This window comes from Salvelinus alpinus, chromosome 5, assembly GCF_045679555.1.
Source record: "Salvelinus alpinus chromosome 5, SLU_Salpinus.1, whole genome shotgun sequence".
Classification (NCBI taxonomy): Eukaryota; Metazoa; Chordata; class Actinopteri; order Salmoniformes; family Salmonidae; genus Salvelinus; species Salvelinus alpinus.
This window is the reverse complement of record NC_092090.1, coordinates 19,760,398-19,778,683: the sequence shown is the minus strand read 5'-3', so window position 1 is coordinate 19,778,683 and position 18,286 is coordinate 19,760,398. Positions and strand designations below refer to the sequence as shown.

Sequence of the window (18,286 nt, the reverse complement as noted above, 5' to 3'; positions counted from 1 at the left end):
TAGCAATATACATAATTTAGAGCCGTTATACATACAGAGGAATTTACACAACGTTTCCACACATTGTGAACAAACTGGATAACGTGAACATAGCATTGAAGCGTGTGAGAGAGTGTGTTATATCTCTAACTGGAGTTATTCTGGCAATGTGACTTGAGGATGAACTCTGGGTCCTATTTCCATCTGCTGTCTATGTTGTATCTGATGTCTGAAAGCTCAACAGCAAAGACCAATATCTTATGTCAGAAGAGACAAATATGTTCCGAGCCGTGGTGGAGTGGGTGGGTAACACTCCCAGCAATAAGCACGTTTTCCTAGGGTGGCAGGTATCCTAGCGGGTAAGAGTGTTGGGTCAGTAACTGAAAGGTCACTGGTTCGGATCCCCGAGTCGACTTGGGGAAAAAACTGTCGGTGTTTCCCTTGAGAAGGACACTTGACCCTAATTGCTCTGGATAAGAGTGTCTGATAAATGACAAAAATGTCAATGTAAAATGCCTCCCCACTGGAGACCAGGGTTTAAACAATGTGAAAGGTTGAGTGGAACACCACTGTCCTATAAAAATAAAGAATAGATGAAGTGACAAATCCAGTAGAATGTGACATACCAGATCATTCCTTGGTTATATATCAGGTGGAGTACATTCTCAGCTATCTTGAATTCCCCATACTCAGGCTGCCAGGTGGGAAACATAAAGGGTGACATTAATTAAACCTTTAATTACTTCTTAAAATATATTGATGACCTAGTCAAATGTCTTAAAATAAAGTTGACTCCTGATAGATGCAACAACTTGGGCCTGCCATGATGGCGTGGACTAAACCAGCACATGCAGTTACCAGGAGCAATTAAAAAGCAAGTCATCCAATTGTGACTTGCAAACCGTACTGCACTTCAACATAGTTTGCACTTATCCAGACGTCAACTGTAATCAGACAATAACGACACAGTCACAATCACCCTTGGGTTCAAACAGTATTTGTTTTCTTTCAAACCATTTGAGCTTGCCTGGAGTGTTATATGGGCAGTATTTGCACTTTCGGGACTATTCCATTGCACCAAGCAAGCTCAGTTAAGCACAGCTAGACTATTTGAAAGGAAACAAATAGTTTTTGAATGGAGGTTGAGTACGTACAAACTTGCTCTCCAGGTCCCAGCAGCAGCAGTCACTCAGGTACCTGACCACCAGCCCTCTGATGAAGTCTATCAACAGGATACTGGCCACCGTGAAGATCATATCGATGATAGACAGCTTCAACATCTCCTACAATACAACACATATAAACATATGAGCATAAAGAAACATACTGTTATAGCTACTGTCTGGTAACTATCTGTTATTGTGTCGCCGTTAAAGGTAATTCTGGTCATTCTGTAATGACACTAGCTAACACCTACTAGCACTGATGTCACTGTCAGCTTTATTGAGGGAAGTGTGGTTGTTTTACCTACCTTATTTGAATGTAAGTCGCTCTGGATAAGAGCGCCTGCTAAATGAACAAAATGCATACTGTATGTCTTTCAGAAAAACTCATAACATCTGTCCTAACTGTACATAACTCATTGGAAATGGATCATCAAGCTATACTTATCAGATCTGGGTTCTTGCACTTTTGGGGACTTCACTATTGGTTGAAAGCTCGATCAAGCATTTGAAAATATAAAAACATATAATTGGAACCCAGGTCTGCTAATTATATGATGTCATTTTCCTGTGGAGAAAATCCACTCCTGAGACGACGACACGCGATATACCCTCCTATTGATCTGCACCAAGAACAAGTCATCCGTTTTGCATCCTTGGCCTAGTGACAGCTTCATTACCTGAATGTCTGCCTGGGTACGTTTCAATCCATACTCAATCTATTGTTTAGGGGGAAACAATCGCCACAGGACAAGACATTTTCATTTTTCTTGTCGGGCATAATGCCTTTAAGAGGTATTAAGGGTAACTGTCTGAGGGATGAGACTGTTGATGATTAGGTCTGTGTACAGACAGAATGATCTAAAACGGTAATAGTTATAGGTGCTTACCGTACACACAGAGTGCTTAGGCTGACATGGTTGAACTACTCCAGTGTTATGTTTCATAATAGATTACTGTGACAGTAGTAATACACATTTCCTTTGTACAATAGACAAAGGTCTATTCTAGGGGACTTTTATTTTGAAGACTCCTTGTGAATGATGCTGAATGTAGGTGTTATGGATGTTGTTATAAATTATACATAAAGGTGTTATGAATGATACCACAGCACTCATAAAGGTGTTATGAATGATACCACAGCATTCATTGAGGTGTTATGAATGATACCACAGCATTCATAAAGGTGTTATGAATGATACCACAGCATTCAAAAAGGTGTTATTAATGATCCCACAGCACTCATAAAGGTGTTATTAATGATTCCACAGCACTCATAAATATGTTATGAATGATACCACAGCATTCATAAAGGTGGTATGAATGATTTCATGAAAATGTTATGAATGCCTTACAGTTGAAGTCGGAAGTTCACATACACCTTGGCCAAATACATTTAAACTCAGTTTTTCACAATTCCTGACATTTAATCCTCGTAAAAATTCCCTGTCTTGGGTCAGTTAGGATCACCACTTTATTTTAAGAATGTGAAATGTCAGAATAATAATAGAGGGAATGATTTATTTCAGCTTTTATTTCTTTCATCACATTCTCAGTGGGTCAGAAGTTTACATACACTCATTTAATATTTGGTAGCATTGCCTTTAAATTGTTTAACTTGGGTCAAACGTTTCAAAAAGCTTCCCACAATAAGTTGGGTGAATTTTGGCCCATTCCTCCTGACAGAGCTGGTTTAACTGAGTCAGGTTTGTTTTCCTCCTTGAAATTTTCTATGGGATTGAAGTCAGGGCTTTGTGATGGCCACTCCAATACCTTGACTTTGTTGTCCTTAAGCCATTTTGCCACAACTTTGGAAGTATGCTTGGGGTCATTGTCCATTTGGAAGACCCATTTGCGAACAAGCTTTAACTTCCTGACTGATGTCTTGAGATGTTGCTTCAATATATCCACATAATTTTCCGTCCTCATGATGCCATCTATTTTGTGAAGTGCACCAGTCCCTCCTGCAGCAAAGCACCCCCACAACATGATGCTGCCACCCCCGTGCTTCACGGTTGGGATGGTGTTCTTCGGCTTTCAAACCTCCCCCTTTTTTCTCCAAACATAATGATGGTCATTATGGCCAAACAGTTATATTTTTGTTTCATCAGACCAGAGGGCATTTCTCCAAAAAGTACGATCTTTGTCCCCATGTGCAGTTGTAAACCATAGTCTGGCATTTTTTATGGCGGTTTTGGAGCAGTGGCTTCTTCCTTGATGAGCGGCCTTTCAGGTTATGTCGATATAGGACTCGTTTTACTGTGGATACAGATACTTTTGTAAAGGTTACCTCCAGCATCTTCACAATCTTTGCTGTTGTTCTGGGATTGATTTGCACTTTTCGCACAAAAGTATGTCATCTCTAGGAGACAGAACGCATCTTCTTCCTGAGCGTTATGACGGCTGTGTGGTCCCATGGTGTTTACACTTGCGTACTATTATTTGTACAGATGAACGTGGTACCTTCAGGCGTTTGGAAATTGCTCCCAAGGATGAACCAGGCTTGTGGAGGTCTACAATTTTTTTCTGAGGTCTTGGCTGATTTCTTTTGATTTTCCCGTGATGTCAAGCCCACTGGAATGGTGATACAGTGAATTATAAGTGAAATAATCTGTCTGTAAACAGTTGTTGGAAAAAGTAGATGTCCTAACTGACTTGCCAAAACTATAGTTTGTTAACAAGAAATGTGTGGATTGGTTGAAAAACTAGTTTTAATGACTCCAACCTAAGTGTATGTAAACTTCCAACTTCAACTGTATGTAGTCATGTAAATGGTCAGGTTGATGAGGGAGTGTCCCTGTAACAGCTCTACTCTGGCCTACGCTCTCCACCTTCATGGAACAGCTGTTAGTACACTTGCTCTGTAAAGCTCAATTAACCTTAAAAGATGAATGAATGGACAAATGGACAGATTAACTAATTAATTAATTAAGAAATTAATGGACAAATAAATTATAAAATCATTTATATGTTTATAGATAATGATTAAATAATTCCACTCTGAAACCATTTAATTGTATGAAATTTATTTGAATCATAAAACTATAATCTGATGTTCCTTGTTAGTATGTAAGCAGGGTGCAAGTGGGAAGCAAATGATAAGAGGAGCTATCGACAGACGAGTTGTAATACTGTGTTCCTTACAGGACATTCTGTCTCCACCCGTGGAGGGGGCAAACTGTTAGGCTCGCAGAAAATTATGAAACATGTTGCAGATTAAACAATGTATCTGTGTAGTGGGAAAACACCGACTGTCTAAGCAAGGCGTAGTTTAAGATTTGAACTTCTTTGTGTGTGTTATAAAAGACTGGGTTTGTATAATGGACTTCAGAACGTTTTCGTGAATAAACTGTACTAACCTTTTGCACAAGCTGAGTCTTTGACTAATTATTATTAAACTCATGGTCTAACAAATGAGCGAATGAACAAATGAACGAATGACAAGGAATGAACTTCTGCACCTGTCCAACGTAGGTCTCCCAGCACTCGTCCGGTTTCTTCTGCTTGTTCAGCTCAAACATCCCAGTGTGGTTGTACATGGTTGCCATGGTGACCTTGCTGGTGCTGATGCTGGTGTTGACATCCAGCACCATGGCAATGGTCGCTATGGTGCTGTTGTGGTTTTCAGAGATGGAGATGTCGGATACGAGGGTGGAGAGGTTCGTCTCCCCCGGCTGGGAGATGGTCGCCATGAATGCCGTGGAGTCAGACAAGTTCCCCGAAATCACAGAGGCCGCCGCCTGGAAATAATCCATCAAAACCATGAATAATCAATCAACCAACCAGTCAGTCAGTCTGTCTATCCATCCATCAGTCAATCAGAGCTTTAGAAATGTATGAACATTTTCATAATTTCATTCCTTTGTTTTCTAAACCTTCCCCACATTGACAGATCAAGATCATTGTTAACAGTAGCATCCAGGCTGCATCACATCCAGCCGTGATTGGGAGTCCCATAGGGCGCCGTCTGGGGTAGGCCGTCATTGTAAATAAGAATTTGTTCTTAACTGACTTGCCTTGTTAAATAAAGGTTTTAAAAAATCTAATAATATATTTTTTTATTATTTTTTTAAAGCATTGACATTAACATCAGCAAAAACAGTAACATTTATTTATTGTTTGGTTACTACGGCATAATACGTAAAGAGTTGAGTGACATGGTATGGGAATATGGTATCCATATTAGGAAAGCCTCAATCTCAGCAGGACTACTTACAGCTGCAGCAGCTGACGCCATACTCATACTGTTGACCTTGTCCAGAAGGGCAATGATGAGGCTGTACAGGTTACCCAGATATAACACCAGGACTCTGTGGCGAGGAGACAAAACATTCACTGCATTACAAAAGAAAGAAAACAAGCTAAAATCAAGTTAGCAGCAACATTAACGAACAGTACAGCTACGGTGTAGTTACATGTCAAAATAGGAATCCAATTTCACTGATACTCTACTGTATCTGTGAAACGTAATGTTAAGTGTGACCAAATGAGATTTGAGGTGCTGTCAGAGTCAGACCTGGCCAGCTGGAAGCGGAGGGAGGTCCTAGGATGGTACATCTCCAGCTGAGCAACCAGCTCAAAGGCAGACGGGGCAATCATGGTGATGAGGGACACCACCACACTCACCTGGGACAGGAAACAGGATATGACATCAGGCACTGGTATGTTATAAAATAGACACCTTCATATATGCCTGATGACATCATAAGGAGTCATTGTATCAGGACCTTCTCTTCTCTTTTTCACTATTATATGGAGGCATCGGAGGAGCAAGCAGTTAGGAGCTAGAGGTTGTCCAACTCAGAATTCCAAGTCGGAAACTCTGTCATCTTTCTAGAGCTTTGACTTTCCGACCTGAAGATCATTTGGATGATTTTACCAGTTTTCTTTTCTCCAGAGTTCCCAGTTGTCTTGAAAACACCATCAGTCCAGGCAGCGACATCAGGGTAGTGGAAACAGTTATCTTATCAAAGCCCTACAGACATCCATTACCCTGAACTGAATTAAATGATCAGCTGTCATGCACAGATGGTGATACATTTGGCTGGTGATAGCAGTCTCCCTATTGGTCTCCAGTTTCACATTAACGCCTTTATTACAGCATCCTGAGAGGAAATGATGCGAGAGAAACACAAGGCACGATGTAATTCAAGTCCTGTCACATATGTCTTTGTCATCAGGGAAATCAAGTGGCCAAAATGAGATACAGTAGCTATAATCCATCAACCAAGTTAAACACAATATTGTCAGGTTTCCCGGACTCAGAGTAAGCCTACTTACAAAATATTAAGAACACCTGCTCTTTCCATGACATAGACTGACCTGGTGAATACAGGTTAAAGCTATGATCCCTTTTTGATGTCACTTGTAAAATCCACTTAAATCATTGTAGATGAAGGGGAGGAGACAGGTTAAAGAAGGATTTTTAAGCACTGAGACAATTGAGACATTTTGTATGTGTGCCATTTAGAGGATGAATGGGCAAGACAAAACATTTAGGTGCCTTTGAATGGAGTATGGTAGTAGGTGCCAGGTCGCACCGGTTTGTGACAAGAACTGCAACGCTGCTGGGTTTTTCACACTCAACAGTTTCCCATGTGTATCAAGAATGGCCCACCACCCGAAGAACATCAAACCAACTGTGGGAAGCATTGGAGTCAATATGGGCCAGCATCCCTGTGGAACACTTTCGACACCTTGTAGAGTCCATGCCCCGATGAACTGAGGCGGTACCTTGAAAGAGACACGGGGGAGGTGTTCCTAATGTTTGGTATACTCAGTGTATACTGTAGCGAACTACCTCATTCTTCTCCCATAGTGTTAGCTCTGGCTTCTCCAGCTCTAGTTTCTGGGAGCGGTCCACCACAAAGTAGATTATATAAATGCTGCCAGCCAGAGAGAGAAGGACCAGGATGTTGGCTAGGATACGCAGACTGATCAGGACTGCTCTGGAAGACAGAGAGAGAAACAGAGAAACAGTAGTTCAAGAAATCAAATGTATTTACAGTGCCTTCAGAAAGTATTCATATCTCTTGACTTATTCCACATGTTGTTGTGTTACAGCCTGAATTCAACATGAATTAAATAAAAACATTCTCTCACCCATCTACACACAATACTCCATAATGACAAAGTGAAAACATGTTTTTAGAAATACAGAAGTATCTAATTTACATAAGAATTCACACCCCTGAGTCAATATTTTGTAGAAACAGTGTCTCAAAGAGCTTTCCACACCTGGATTGTGCAACATTTGCCCATTATTCTTTTCAAAATTATTTGAGCTCAAATTGGTTGTTGATCATTGCTAGACTGTTACGCCTGCTCCCGCTTCCCCTCTCTGGCGCTCGAGGGCGCCAGGCTGTCCTTCATTACGCACACCTGTCACCATCATTACGCGCATCGGCGCTCATTGGACTCACCTGGACTCCTTCACGTTGTTGATTGCCCCCTCTATATCTGTCCGTTCCTCGGTATTGTTCCCTGTGTCAGCATTATTGCCATAATATCATTTTGTTACCCCCAGTCCAGATGCTGTTCGTGTTTTGTTTGATGTCCATTTTCCATTAAATGTTCACTCCCTGTAGTTATTTCTCATCTCCAGCGTCGGTCCTTACAGAATGCTGACACCACTATTTGAAGCATCAGGGAGTTCTTGTTTTTTGTTTTTGGTGGTGACGTTGGGTCCAGGTGCTGCCGCCGATGGAACCGGCGATGCCTCAGCTGGCTCGAGAGGTTTCCTTGTCTCGGTTGGCTCGGCAGGCTCCCATCCCATGTCATACCTCAGCCGGCTCATTGGGCTCCCACGCCTCAGCCGGCCCATCAGGCTCCCATGCCACTACGGGATCGTCAGGCTTTCACGCCTCAGCCGGATCACTGGGCTCCCACGCCTCAGCCGGCTCGTCGGGCTCCCACGCCTCAGCCGGCTCGTTGGGCTCCCGTGCCTCAGCCGGCACGTCGGGCTCCCACGTCTCACCCGGCCCATCAGGCTTGCCCAGTTGGGATGCTGGGTGGCGGCCCTAGAGGGCGGGTGGGAGTACTGTTACGCCTGCTCTCGCTCCCCCTCTCTGGCGCTCAAGGGCGCCAGGTTGCCCTTCATTACGCACACCTGTCACCATCATTATGCGCATCAGCGCTCATTGGACTCACCTGGACTCCTTCACGTTGTTGATTGCCCTCTCTATATCTGTCTGTTTCTCAGTTTTCCCCCTGTGTCTGCATTATTGTCCTAATGTCGTTTTGTTCTCCTCGTCCAGACGCTGTTCTTGTTTTGTTTGATGCCCATTTCCATTAAATGTTCACTCCCTGTACTTGCTTCTCATCTCCAGCGTCAGTCCTTACATAGCCAACCATTTTCAGGTCTTGCCATAGATTTTCAAGTAGATTTAAGTCAAAACTGTAACTCAGACACTCAGGAACATTCACAGTCTTCTTGGTAAGCAACTCCAGTGTATGTTGGAAAGCAGACTGAACCAGTTTTTCCTGTAGGATTTTGCTTGTGCTTAGCTCCATTCAGTTTCTTTTTTATCCAGTAAAATTCCACAGTCCTTAACGATTACAAGCATACCCATAACCAGGCAACAACACATCTGCCACACTGATCTTTAACACTAGGGCCCCTCAGGGGTGTGTACTTAGACCCCTCCTGTATTCCCTGTTCACCCACGACTGCGTGGCCAAACACGACTCCAACACCATCATTAAGTTTGCTGACGACACAACAGTGATCACCGACAACGATGAGACAGCCTATAGGGAGGAGGTCAGAGAACTGGCAGTATGGTGCCAGGACAACAACCTCTCCGTCAATGTGAGCAAGACAAAGGAGCTGATCGTGGACTACAGGAAAACACGGGCCAAACAGGCCCCCATTAACATCGACGGGGCTGTAGTGGAGAGGGTCGAGAGGTTCAAGTTCCTTGGTGCCCACATCACCAACGAACTATCATGATCCAAACATACCAAGACAGTCATGAAGAGGGTACGACAAAACCTTTTCCCCCTCAGGAGACTGAAAAGATTTTGCATGGGTCCCCAGATCCTCAAAAGGTTCTACAGCTGCACCATCGAGAGCATCCTGACCGGTTGCATCACCACCTGGTATGGCAACTGCTCGGCAGCTGACCGTAAGGCATTACAGAGGGTAGTGCGAACGGCCGAGTACATCACTGGGGCCAAGCTTCCTGCCATCCAGGACCTATATAATAGGCGGTGTCAGAGGAAAGCCCATAAAATTGTCAGAGACTCCAGTCACCCAAGATATACGTTTTCTCTGCTACCGCACGGCAAGCGGTACCGGAGCGCCATGTCTAGGACAAAAAGGCTCCTCAACAGCTTCTACCCCCAAGCCATTAGACTGCTGAACTTTGCATAAAAATCGCCACTGGACAATTTACATTGACACCCCCCCTCTCTTTTGTACAGTGCTGCTACTCGCTGTTTGTTTGTTACCTATGCATAGTCACTTCGTCCCCACCTACATGTACAGATTACCTCAACTAGCCTGTACCCCCGCACACTGACTTGGTACCGGTGCCCCCTGTATATAGCCTCGTTATTGTTATTCTTATTGTGTTACTTTTTGTTATTACTTTTTATTTTAGCCTACTTGGTAAATATTTTCTTCTTCTTGAACTGCACTGTTGGTTAAGGGCTGGTAAGTAAGCATTTCATGGTAAAGTCTAAACTTGTTGTATTCGGCGCATGTGGCAAATAAAGTTTGATTTGATAACATGATGCAGCCACCACTATTCTTGAAAATATGGAAAGTGGTACTCAGTAATGTGTTGTATTGGATTTGCCCCAAATATAACACTTTGTATTCAGGGCAAAAAGTGAAATGCTTTGCCATTTTTATTATTATTACTTTAATGCCGTGGGATGGATGTTTTGGAATATGTTTATTCTGTACAGGCTTCCTTCTTTTCACTCTGTCAATTAGGTTAGTATTGTGGAGTAACTACAATGTTGTTGATCCATCCTCAGTTTTCTCCAATCACAGCCATTAAACTCTGTAACTGTTTTAAAGTCACCATTGGCCTCATGATGAAATCCCTGAGCGGTTTCCTTCCTCTCCGGCAACTGAGTTAGGAAAGATGCCTGTTTCTTTGTAGTGACTGGGTGTATTGATACACCATCCAAAGTGTAATGAATAACTTCACCATGCTCAAAGGGATATTCAATGTCTGCTTTTTCTTTTTTACCCATCTTCTTTGTAAGGCATTGGAAAACCTCCCTGGTCTTTGTGGTTGAATCTGTGTTTGTAATTCACTGCTTGACTGAGGGACCTTACAGATAATTGTATGTGTGGGGTACAGAGATGAGGTAGTCATTCAAACATCTTGTTAAACACTATTATTGCAATAAGAGTGAGTCCATAGAACTTATTATGTGACTTGTTAAGCATATGTTATCTCCTGAACTTATTTAGGCTTGCTATAACAAAGGGATTGAATACCTATTGACTCAAGACATTTCCGCTTTTCATTTTTTATTCACTTGTGGGGTATTGTGTGTTGGCCAGTGACAAAATAAAATCTCAATTTAATCCATTTTAAATTCAGGCTATAACATAAAAAAGTAAAGTGGTGACACTGTGTAAAGCCCTTTTACTGTTGTCACAAAGTGCTTTACAGTAAACCAAGCAAAATCTGAAGCACAGTGGCAAGGAAACAACTCGTTAGAAGGAAGAAACCTAAAGAGGAACCAGATTCAGACGGGAGGTCCTTCCTCCCCTGGCTGCCTGTATTGTACACTCTTAGTGTTCTTTGGCTGTCCCCATAGGATAACCCTTTTTGGTTCCAGGTAAAAAACACTTTTTGTTTCCAGGTGGAACCCTTTTGAGTTCCATGTAAATCCCTCTGTGGAAAGGGTTCCACATGGACCACAAAAGGGTTCTACCTGAAACCACAATGAGTGTACATTGGACATTCCACAGCCTTCATCAGATCACCACCTAAACCACACAAAAGTGGCAACATGGTAACGTTACTATAATTCAAACTCCAGTGTAAATCTCCCCAAACCAATCAGTAGAACTTTAGGTTGAAATCTCCCATTGAAACTACAATTTACATAGAGTACAGTGCATGCATCCACCTAGCATTAGCCCCAGTTAGAATAGACATTAACTCAAATGGAGTGAAAGAAGTGGCAACATGGTGTGGTGGAGAGGGACGCGGGCGGTGTGAACGAACGTTCCCTGAGGTATTAATCCCTCTTTAATGTCTACTCAGGTCTGATGATGCTCTGGAGGGGTGATTTAGAGCCAGTCATCTCTGACGGTAAAAGGCTGTTAGGATGAGTTACGCCACCAGGAAGTGTCGGCCTGTGTGTGGGGTAGCAATGGACTGGGAGCGAGACAGTAAATCAGTCCTTTCTGAGACCAGTGGAGAACGCAGGTAGAAGAGGCTCAAAAGCAACCAGGGGTTAGCAGGAGATGAACTTCCACTGAACATGTCATGTGACACTAGAGATTCTGGGTTCAAGTCCAGGCTCTGTCGCAGCCGGCCGCGACCGGGAGAGCCATGGGAGGCACAATTGGTCCAGTGTCGTCCAGGTTAGGGGTTTGGCCGGCAGGGATGTCCTTGTCCCATCGTGCCCTGACACGGTCGCAAGGTGTACGGTGTTTTCTCCAACACATTGGTGCGGCTGGCTTCCGGGTTAAGTGGGCATTGTGTCAAGAAGCAGTGCGGCTTGGTTGGGTTGTGTTTTGGAGGACGCACGGCTCTCGACCTTCGCGTCTCCGAGTCCGTAAGGGAGTTGCAGCGATGACAAAAGACTGTGCCTACCAATTGGATACCACGAAATTGGGGATAAAAAATGAATGACACAAGATACTGCAAAGGATAAAGCCACTGACGCATAAAAGCCAAGGGTCCATTAACGGGTCCAGGGTGTCAGCAACTCTCAGGAAAACAATATCAATGTGTGACGCTAACTTAGCCACCCTCTACAAGGACAAGAGAATAAACATACTTACAGACTAGTATCCTTCTTTTTCTCCTGCTCCTCAACAATGGCCTCCTAGAGAAAGGAGCAAGGAATTAGCATTTATTAATGTCATCCATCTTGTGTAACTACATATTTTCTGCAATTTTGTCCACCTATCTGTAGAAAAAAAACTGAAAAATAAAGGTTAAATACGGATAAAGAAAGAAAAAAACAATGTATTGTATCAAGCATCTAAGGATTTCAACTGAGCTTATTGAAACAGAGGAATCTACTTTTACATTTTGCTGACTGTACAGGGAAACTCAACAAGCAGCTTACAGGTCTCTCTTGTTTAGACGTAGAATACAGATTATAGATCAGCCCTCAGGAAAATCAGCAGTAATTCATTGGTACATTGACTTCTACTCTACAGAGTGCTGTGTGGGAATTAAAGAAGTTGGGATCGTTGGAAATCAAATCCGAGGAGTGGAGTGGTGTAGTGTTTCTCAGTGGCTCAGTGCAGATGAAGGAGAGGAGACTAGGAAAGGAAACAGTTAGGATGATTGAGCGTGCACCACAAATGTGTTACATGGCTTCCTCTTTCCATCTCCTCCATTTGTGATGATTTGAAACCACAGGATAAGTGAAGGCAGGAGATGAGCAGAGGAGGGCCGTTTAGACTATTGAGGGCCACATTTTCGTAGTGCAAAAATAACCATACAACTCATTTTATTCTGGCAGCGTGATTACACTTTAAACTTTACTTCAACAATGTGTATCATAAAGAGGCAACTATTTACGTATTTCTCAGTTTACATGTAACGTTGTAGAATTATTTAAGAATTAAATCACTGCAAGATGAGATTTACGGAAATGTGGCCCTGAGTCTTGCACCATGTGTCTCTCTCACCCTGATGTTGTTGACGATAGCGGCTCCCTTGCTCTCTGCAGCCTCAGGGTTCCCTATGAGGTAGTCCCAGGCACAGAACACTCTCCAGCAGAAGGTGAAGTTCTCGTCAGAGGCACTGGCTAGGCTCAGACGGGAGTTCTTAGCCATCCTGAGGGAAAATTTTAACAAATAACACAAAATGGCATCGATTAGCGACAGGTCATTGTGTTCCTAATAAGAGGTTAAACTGGCGATGGAACAGAATTCAAACACCTTTATAGGTAATACAGAAACAGTTCAAATATAATCACTACAATGGTGGTTACAATGTGATAGCCACGGTACTAAAACAGAGGAGAGGTTTGACCTCGTACTTCAATGCTCTTAGTTGTTGCAAAAATGTACCCACTATGCTTTTTACTTTGTGTATCTACGTCATATCGCTGAGTACACCTTAAAAAATATAATATTTTACATTAGTAGTAGCTAGTAGCTAGCCACATCAATGGTCACCTTTGGTAATACATTCAATATCACTTCACTTTCATTTTGATATCAATATCAACCACATAAATTAGCTTTATTAAAGAGACTCCTGTGATTACTTTCTTAACAGAATGATGAAACTGTAGGCAAAAACAGCCATCCCAACCAGAAAATAGGCCAGGGGGAGGCGATAGCCGGCACTGCCGAGCTTCCTCACCGGGCCATAGTACCCATAGAACAACACCGAGTACTGGAGGTAGCCCTGTGGATGAAAACATCACAAAGACAAGAATTTGGAATAATCTGGGAACCAAGTTGTGGCTTGGGTCTTTAAAACACAGTGAAACTGAATGCATGCAACAAACAAAACCAACACGCTGTTGGGGCACCATTGAGACACTATTGAGACGCTACTGAGACGCTACTGAGACGCTACTGAGACGCTATTGAGACGCTACTGAGACATTACTGAGGGACTATTGAGACACTATTGAGACACTATTGAGACACTATTGAGACACTATTGAGACGCTATTGAGACGCTATTGAGACACTATTGAAACACTATTGAGACACTTTTGAAACACTATTGAGACACTTTTGAGACACTATTGAGACACTATTGAGACGCTACTGAGACATTACTGAGGGACTACTGAGGGACTATTGAGACACTATTGAGGCACTACTGAGGCAGTACTGAGACATTACTGAGGGACTATTGAGACACTACTGAGACACTGCTGAGATACTACTAAGACACTATTGAGACACTACTGGCACATTCAGTGCTGAAAATGTAGCCCTCTCCCTGACCATAGTGGCAATCATGGAACATTAATATCATGTTTAAACAAATCCTGATCCAATTCACACAGTGTAAGGATTATTATGTGGTTATTATGTGGGTATTATGTGGTTATTATGTGGTTATTATGTGTTATTATGTGGTTATTGTGTGTTATTATGTCGTTATGGTGTGTTATTATGTGGTTATTGCGTGTTATTATGTGGTTATTATGCGGTTATTATGTGTTATTATGTGTTAACATGTGGTTATTATGCGGCTGTTATGTGGTTATTATGTGTTATTACGTGGTTATTATGTGGTTATTATGAGGCTAATATGTGGTTAATATGTGGCTAATATGTGGTTATTATGTGTTATTACGTATTATTATGTGGTTATTATGTGTTATTACGTATTATTATGTGGTTATTATGTGTTATTATGTGTTATTATGTGGTTTTTATGTGGTTATTATGTGGTTATTATGTGGTTATTGTGTGTTATTATGTGATTATGTGTTATTATGTGTTATTATGTGGTTATTATGTGGTTATTGTTGATCCTCGGGGGCCTCAGTACTTAAAGTCATGCTGAAAAGAAGGCTGGCAACATAAACATCACTTATAGTACAAGGAGTGGTTGAAATATAGTTTAGATGAATCGGACTACACAACAAAATGCATGTAATTGAACAGTGATATTGAGGGAACATTAAGAGATAAAACTGCCTTGCCCCAAGAGACCAGATTGTGTCCAGATCCTGGGCTGAGGCCAGGTGCTCCTTGGGAATGGTCTTACTCCGGGTTGTTCCGAACGGCTCTCCGGCCAGGAGCTGAAGGGAGAAATCAGATGGATTATTATGCCAGTTCAATCAATGATATGGAGATATAGTACATATCGATTTGAGGGGAGGAGTGGGGGCTAATGGATTAGGAAGGGAAAATGTTACCATTGAATTTGCACGCACGCACGCACGCACGCACGCACGCACGCACGCACGCACGCACACACACACACACACACACACACACACACACACACACACACACACACACACACACACACACACACACACACACACACACACACACTTAAAAAGGTTTGAATATTGACTGAATTATAGTACATAAACCATTCTAAAATTAGGTCCAGCTTCACCATAATTTCACCGTGACTTCACCGTGACGGTAAAATGTTTTATTGTCAGATACAAGCTAAAAGGTACTTAGTCTACAACCCACGATCGGATTAAATCCCTACCAAAGTCTTATCTCTGAAAACTTCAGTCTACAAAGGAAAAGTCCAATCTGTGAGGTTGGGGTGAATGAAGGAGGGAAAAGGTTGGTTGGAGAATGGATGGAAGGAAGGAGGGATGAAATGGAGGAGATTGGGAGTGAGTGATGTGCCAGCTGATGTCTGGGGAAATTGCCTGTGTCTGAATGTCAGCCGGCTAAATAAATCAGCCCTGCTTTTCCCGACATACCCAGACCAATAACAATGCCCTCTATGCATTATTTGTGACGGCTGGCACCAAAAGTGCTGATTTTTATTGTCATACTTTGGAAGCACGTACCGGAATTTACAATATCTGTTAGGTCCTCTCTTGTATCCTCTGCATACAATTCACCATTGTAACATTCAGCTACATTCTACATTTGAAGTAGTCAAATCGTACTAAATATAGTTGAAATCCTCTATCGCTATTTTTAAGTTTTGTTTTATGGAGAATTCAGTTTACTTCCTTTCACTAATAACTTAATTATTTAGTCATGATACACACATCCATGATACACACATCCATGGTACACACATCCATGTTACACACATCCATGATACACACATCCATGATACACACATCCATGATACACACATCCATGATACACACATCCATGATACACACATCCATGTTACACACATCCATGTTACAAACAGCACCTGTTCTTCTATTGATTGATTGATTTTCCCCTATTTATCCAGATAAGTCATCGGACCTAAGTAACACACACACACACACACACACACACACACACACACACACACACACACACACACACACACACACACACACACACACACACACACACACACACACACACACACACACACACACACACACACACACACACACACACACACACACACACACACACACACACACAGTTACCTCAGGTATGACTATGAATGCTCCAGTCATGACAGTAAGGACTATGTTGATACCAAACAGCCATCTGAGGAAGATGAAGTAGGAGGCCACCCCTGATCCAAAGTGACCTAAGAGGGAAACAGAGACAGGGGTGTACGGTGAAGCTACCCCAAGACACTGATATTGGGTCCGTTTTGCATTTTCACCACTAATGGTTAAGTTAAGGATTGGGGGAGGGGGAGCTGATCCTAGATCTGTACTTGGGGAAAGGACACAGATACTCACAAATCATCTCAAACCAAACTGAATATATTTTAAATTTCAGACATTACTTTTTTTTTTTTTAAATGCTGATTGTCACATGCTTGGTAAACAACAGGTGTAGACTAACTGAAATGCTAATTGTCACATGCTTGGTAAACAACAGGTGTAGACTAACTGAAATGCTGATTGTCACATGCTTGGTAAACAACAGGTGTAGACTAACTGAAATGCTAATTGTCACATGCTTGGTAAACAACAGGTGTAGACTAACTGAAATGCTGATTGTCACATGCTTGGTAAACAACAGGTGTAGACTAACTGAAATGCTGATTGTCACATGCTTGGTAAACAACAGCTGTAGACTAACTGAAATGCTGATTGTCACATGCTTGATAAACAACAGGTGTAGACTAACTGAAATGCTGATTGTCACATGCTTGGTAAACAACAGGTGTAGACTAACTGAAATGCTGATTGTCACATGCTTGGTAAACAACAGGTGTAGACTAACTGAAATGCTGATTGTCACATGCTTGGTAAACAACAGGTGTAGACTAACTGAAATGCTAATTGTCACATGCTTGGTAAACAACAGGTGTAGACTAACTGAAATGCTGATTGTCACATGCTTGGTAAACAACAGGTGTAGACTAACTGAAATGCTGATTGTCACATGCTTGGTAAACAACAGCTGTAGACTAACTGAAATGCTGATTGTCACATGCTTGATAAACAACAGGTGTAGACTAACTGAAATGCTGATTGTCACATGCTTGGTAAACAACAGGTGTAGACTAACTGAAATGCTGATTGTCACATGCTTGGTAAACAACAGGTGTAGACTAACTGAAATGCTGATTGTCACATGCTTGGTAAACAACAGGTGTAGACTAACTGAAATGCTGATTGTCACATGCTTGGTAAACAACAGGTGTAGACTAACTGAAATGCTGATTGTCACATGCTTGGTAAACAACAGGTGTAGACTAACTGAAATGCTGATTGTCACATGCTTGGTAAACAACAGGTGTAGACTAACTGAAATGCTGATTGTCACATGCTTGGTAAACAACAGGTGTAGACTAACTGAAATGCTAATTGTCACATGCTTGGTAAACAACAGGTGTAGACTAACTGAAATGCTGATTGTCACATGCTTGGTAAACAACAGGTGTAGACTAACTGAAATGCTAATTGTCACATGCTTGGTAAACAACAGGTGTGGACTAACTGAAATGCTGATTGTCACATGCTTGGTAAACAACAGGTGTAGACTAACTGAAATGCTGATTGTCACATGCTTGGTAAACTACAGGTGTAGACTAACTGAAATGCTGATTGTCACATGCTTGGTAAACAACAGGTGTAGACTAACTGAAATGCTGATTGTCACATGCTTGGTAAACAACAGGTGTAGACTAACTGAAATGCTGATTGTCACATGCTTGGTAAACAACAGGTGTAGACTAACTGAAATGCTGATTGTCACATGCTTGGTAAACAACAGGTGTAGACTAACTGAAATGCTGATTGTCACATGCTTGGTAAACAACAGGTGTAGACTAACTGAAATGTTAACTTGTGGGCCCTTCCCAACAACGCAAAAGACAAAAAATATAAATAAAATAACAATAGAAAAA

At 42.1% G+C, this 18,286-nt stretch overlaps 1 protein-coding gene across 1 annotated transcript in view; it reads right to left on the bottom strand.

Moving 5' to 3' along the window:
* Positions 1–18,286, bottom strand: part of LOC139575661 (transmembrane channel-like protein 3) — a 51,644-nt gene that overhangs the window by 10,291 nt on the left and 23,067 nt on the right. Inside the window, exons 5-15 of the mRNA XM_071400851.1 lie at positions 16,404–16,510; positions 14,973–15,071; positions 13,569–13,711; positions 12,985–13,132; positions 12,124–12,167; positions 6,943–7,090; positions 5,659–5,768; positions 5,359–5,452; positions 4,604–4,882; positions 1,134–1,262; positions 606–673 (exon numbers count right to left, since the gene is read on the bottom strand). Coding sequence (XP_071256952.1) covers positions 606–673; positions 1,134–1,262; positions 4,604–4,882; positions 5,359–5,452; positions 5,659–5,768; positions 6,943–7,090; positions 12,124–12,167; positions 12,985–13,132; positions 13,569–13,711; positions 14,973–15,071; positions 16,404–16,510 — 1,369 coding nt within the window. The remainder of the gene's footprint in view (positions 1–605; positions 674–1,133; positions 1,263–4,603; positions 4,883–5,358; positions 5,453–5,658; positions 5,769–6,942; positions 7,091–12,123; positions 12,168–12,984; positions 13,133–13,568; positions 13,712–14,972; positions 15,072–16,403; positions 16,511–18,286) is intronic.